Source organism: Cariama cristata, unplaced genomic scaffold (assembly GCF_000690535.1).
Source record: "Cariama cristata isolate BGI_N322 unplaced genomic scaffold, ASM69053v1 scaffold36025, whole genome shotgun sequence".
Lineage (NCBI taxonomy): Eukaryota > Metazoa > Chordata > Aves > Cariamiformes > Cariamidae > Cariama > Cariama cristata.
In genome coordinates this window covers 621-5,488 of record NW_009617527.1, presented here as the reverse complement: position 1 = coordinate 5,488, position 4,868 = coordinate 621, and the positions used below count along the sequence as shown (strand labels likewise).

At 45.0% G+C, this 4,868-nt stretch overlaps 1 protein-coding gene across 1 annotated transcript; it reads left to right on the top strand.

Annotated features, from left to right (window-relative positions):
• Positions 1–1,311: 1,311 nt before the first annotated feature.
• Positions 1,312–4,197, top strand: LOC104161962 (thiopurine S-methyltransferase-like; the record flags this gene model as incomplete). The annotated part of the gene is made up of 4 exons (XM_009700565.1): positions 1,312–1,386; positions 2,144–2,229; positions 3,234–3,278; positions 4,082–4,197. Coding segments are annotated over 4 exons (322 nt in total), but the record flags the coding sequence as incomplete, so codon positions are not given.
• Between the last annotated feature and the right edge of the window lie 671 nt (positions 4,198–4,868).

Sequence of the window (4,868 nt, the reverse complement as noted above, 5' to 3'; positions counted from 1 at the left end):
GATGCAAATGAAAACAATTGCCCACCACCGATTGACCGATGCCCAGCCAGTCCCCAAGCAGTGGCCCCCATGCCCCCCAACCTCCCACCCCGTTTTATTGCTGAGCATGACGCCATACGGTATGGGATATCCCTTGGGTCAGTGGGGTCAGCTGTCCCGGCTCTGTCCCCTCCCAACTCCTTGTGCTCCCCCAGCCTCCTCGCTGGTGGGGTGGGGTGAGAGGCAGAAAAGGCCTTGGCTCTGGGTAAGCCCTGCTCAGCAACAGCTAAAGCATCCCTGTGGTATCAACACCGTTTTCAGCCCAAATCCAAACGTAGCCCCATACCAGCTGCCGTGGAGAAATGTAACTCTACCCCAGCCAAAACCAGCACAGAAGTGAAGAAAGAGGTGATGCAATTGGCCTCTGACGCTCTCCCAGTGGGCAGAAAGGTATTGCACAATTCCGTAGCATATTTTTCTCACTAAGTACGCTTATTTCAGACTTCCTTTAAAGTTACACAATTTACATTATTACTACCTTATTCTCTAAACTCCTGTTTTAATAAATACCAGAAACAAGGCTCTTCCTTCCCCCCGCAAGTATCCTCATCTCCAGTGTCACCCTGACTGCTCTTACCACCGATCGCTAAAGGCACTTCCCGGTAGTTTTGGCCATTTGCAGGTTTTGGGTGGTCACTGAAGCCATCTGCCAGCATATCCAGGAGCAAAAATAATGTCTGTGGCAGTGTTAGACTGAGACTAAGCAGCAGTGTAACTTAGCTTTTCTAACATTAGACAAATTGCAAGCCAAAGCTAACTGTCCGGGGCATGTAGTTGGGAATTGAGGTGTCTAAAATCACTGCGTGTGCTGAGTTCAGTGATAGCAAAGCAACAAGGCACCTTCCTTGACCTGCATTTGAAATCATGCGTGGATTTTAGAAGGTGGCCAAGAGCTGTTGACGTGCTGAGTGCACGTTAGTGCTGCCTCAAACATCACGGCAGGGTATGATTGCCAAAAACCCCAGACTGGTAGCCCAAATTTGTTTAAGCTTCTTTCCTTCCTCCCTGCCTTGTCTCGGCAGCCCCTAATGACGGGGAAATGCTGAGCAATTCCAGTACCTCTTTGCTATCGCGGCAGGGCCGTCTGCCAGGGGGGTTTCTTGGCTTCCAGATCGTATTGGTTTGAATTGTAAAAATGCTGGACCGTAACAAAAAGGTAGTGGGGAATCTGCACAGCTAGCTGGAGAATCCTTGGGACTTCACAGAAGGACCTGAATAAAGATGAAAGTGCCTTTTTTGGTGTCTTTAAGCCTTTTCCTCATCTCCTTATAGCTCAATAGCTGGCAAGTTTGATGGGGTTTGGGACAGAGGAGCTCTAGTAGCTGTGAATCCATGCGACAGAGAACGGTTAGTAGATTTGCCTTGTTATTGTCTTTTCTCTAATGTATGCAGTGACATGTTTTTCCTCCTGCCACCTGTTGCTGCGTCCTCTTCCATTTAAAGGACGAACCTACACAAGTTCTTCTCTACCGCAAGCATCAGCTGCAGTCGCAGAGTGCTGCACTCGAGATTTGTGAGCTTCCTTCAGGAAGCCGCCCTGCCTCTTGGTGGGAAAATATGTGGTTTGTTCCAACCCAGCAGAAGCAGAGCTGCAAGTCTCATTTGAATGTTATTATTTCCTTTTCACCTCATTTGCTTCTCCTCTCTTCGTTCTTTTTCCCCCTCACTTCCCTTTATTCCAGTTTTTTCTTCTTGCCTATAGCCAACCCAAATGTAGTTTGACCCTACCCCTGGGATTTTTTAATTAGATACATAATCTTGAATTCACAACAATTTTAAAAGATGAATATGGTATTGTGTACTGTATTCTGGACTGTGGCAGATGAATGCTATGTTTTGTTTGTTAGTTTTGAGATGAATATGCAAAAAAAGATAAGTGCTTGTTTATGAGGAGTAAACAGTAACCTTTATTTGAGGTGTTTCATGTGTAGCATGAATTTCATGCTCATGAAATTCAAACTAAGCTTTGCTTACTTTCTGTGCAGTTCAGTTCAAATTGTCTCTGGATAGAAATACCTGTTACCTCTTTTGTTGAATATTTTGAATGCTATGCTTAAATGTCCGTATAGTTCCAAAATAATAAAGTATAGTTTTCTGCTTCTAGCTATGTCCATTTGATGATCACCCTAATGGAGAAAAATTGTTCTTACCTCCTCGTTACGGTTTTGTATGATCCAAACAAACACAAAGGTGAGAACTTTGCACTTTTCATGTTTTGATTTTGCATGCTTTAATACAAACTGTATATAGATGTGGTAGATACATCAGTATCTTCCCCAGTTTTTTTCTCAGCATAGCTTTGTCAGCTGCTCACACCACTACAACTGCCTGTTAAGTTTAGATGTTGACCAAGCTTGAGACTAAATTTGCTTTCTCTGTAGCGTTCAGCCATGCTAAGGGTGAGTGGAGAACAGACATGGTGTATTAACAATGAAATGAAACTGGAAGCGTGGCTCTGACAACGAAGCTGGAAGATTGCATGCTGAGAGTAACGTGCTGTCTGGCCCAGGGTGCTGGAAGCGCTCCCAAGAACATTGGCTTCGCTCTCTTCACCCAATACTTGCCACCCATCTTGTGCCTCTCTCCCAGGCACTGCCATGGGCTGAATATGCTTGGAAGAGGTGAAATGCTGTAAAATCAGAAAGTATTTTTTCCTTTTATAACTTTTTTTACATACTCAAGTCTGAGCTATTTTAAAATAATTTTTTTGTTGTTAGTTATTAAGTCTCAAAAGAAAGAGATTTCTTGCTGCTTTTGGGCTCTTCAGCAGAATTATCTCTGAAAAAATAGGTCTTGTTATCGTAAGCAACAATAGTGTAATCCATTGCTCTCCCTCTCACATCATTCAGTTTTTAGCTTTAATTATGCCGAGATTGTAGGCGGGATTCACACAGCGCACGGAGAGTGGTTGTATTGTCCTGGTGACAGCATCCATAGCATGGTCGTGACTTCTGACAACGCGGCTGCAGCCCGGAGACGCTGCAGCACCAACACCTGAAGCTGTCTGGTGGCCCGCCAAGGTGCCACAAGTTCTTGGACGTGCTGTTTTCTGGTTCCTGCAGACGATGCTACGCACTGGGACCCGATTGTGGGTCGGGTGCTGGGAGCGATGGGTCTGGCTGTCCTGCTGCAGCGTACGGGTTTGTCTCCTTCCCGTGTCTTCTCTCTGATTAGCTTCACCCATTTTCTTTCAGGCCCACCGTTTTATGTTCCTGAATCTGAAATTAAAAGCTTGTTTGGTAAGTAATACTTCAGCTAACCCTTAGGAATTTTTTCCAAAACACGTAAACGTGTTTATGTGCTTCTACCTCGCCCTGCGACAAGTGATAAAGAGTCATTTGCTTCTTATCTAACGGCTGGAGTCATGGAAAAATGATGGAGAAAATAAATACCATTTAGCCACATGGATTTTGCTGTCAAGGAAAATTCTCAGCTCTGCAGAAGATACGGAGAAAACCCCGGAGACAGATGCTGTCTCTTTCCTCCCCTTGGCACCTTTTCGTTCTCCCAGGTTTCACACTGCACTGGGTGATCTTGTAGCTGCGGTCTTGGTCCCATTTGACCATTTTGGCTTTCTCGGCACCTCATCACCAGCCACTCTGCTTTTAATACAAGCCCCTTGCATCCCAGTTCTACAGTTTCTGCTGTATGTTTGTAGCCAAAGAAGAAAAGTAACATGCCATGCGAAGAAAATGCTAAATGTACAACTCAAATCCATCAAAATAATGAAACTCAGAATTATGGCAGGAATTTAATTTTAAAAGTTCCTCCTGATATGCTTTGATATTGCACTTCTTTTAAATTTACGACTTTCCGAGAGCCCTGCAGTATCTGTGTGCAGTGAGTCGTTGGCAGGGACAGTTGCATCCCAGTGCAAAAGAGATGGCTAAGTTTTCCCTAGTGCGTTTGTGTCACTGTGTTGGGGACTGTGAGGAAATCTGTGGATAAGATTTTTTTTTTTTCTTTTTTTTGTTTTCCTGACAGTTTGCATTTTTCAGTGACTAATCATTCGGTAATTTGTTAACTCTCTCCTCTTTTTCAGGCAACCACTGTGAAATTAAGTGTCTTGAAAAAGCTGATGACTTCTCAGACAGACACAGACAATGGGGACTAGATTATTTTCTGGAAGTGCTATATATACTAAAGTTTGTAGCTTGATTAAAGTTAACTAAAATAACTTACCTCCCATCTTGCTTTTATTTTTATCTCACCTTTTAAAAGGAGACATGTTTTGGGGCATTCTTAAAGCAGGCTTCAGCGTACAGAAGAATGCCTGTGGAACATTTTTGTCCATTTTGCTTACCAAGTCAGCTCTCCTACATAACTGCCTTCCCTGTCCCGAGATGGGCGTAGCTTTTCTTAAACTCCATGCACAAACACGCATTTTTAAAGTATATCTTTTTCTTCCATCTCAATTCAAATCATCAGAGCTGGGAAAAAGAAATGTTCCTGTTCCTTTTTGGAACCATTGCCAGTCGATGCCGCCTGCCCAGCGCTCCGCAGGTCGGCCTCGTCGGCTGGCAGCCCCGGGAGCAACGGCAGCTGCTGTTCAAATACCGTTTCCTGCGACCCCGGCCTTGCACCGAACCGGGCAGCTGGGCGAGAGAGGCGGGAAGCTGGCACAAGTCGCTTCTCTCCGTCCCCGTTAGTCGTGACTACAAGTCGAGTGACGAGCTGGCCGTGAGCGGGCAAGAACACTTGGCAGCAGTTCTGCCAAGGGGGAACTACTGCCGAGCAGGAAAGAGAGGAGGAAAGCGAACTGGATGACAAAAAGGGAGAGAATATGGGCAGAAAATGTCCCTGCGGTTGCTTGCGAGTGTGCTGCTCCC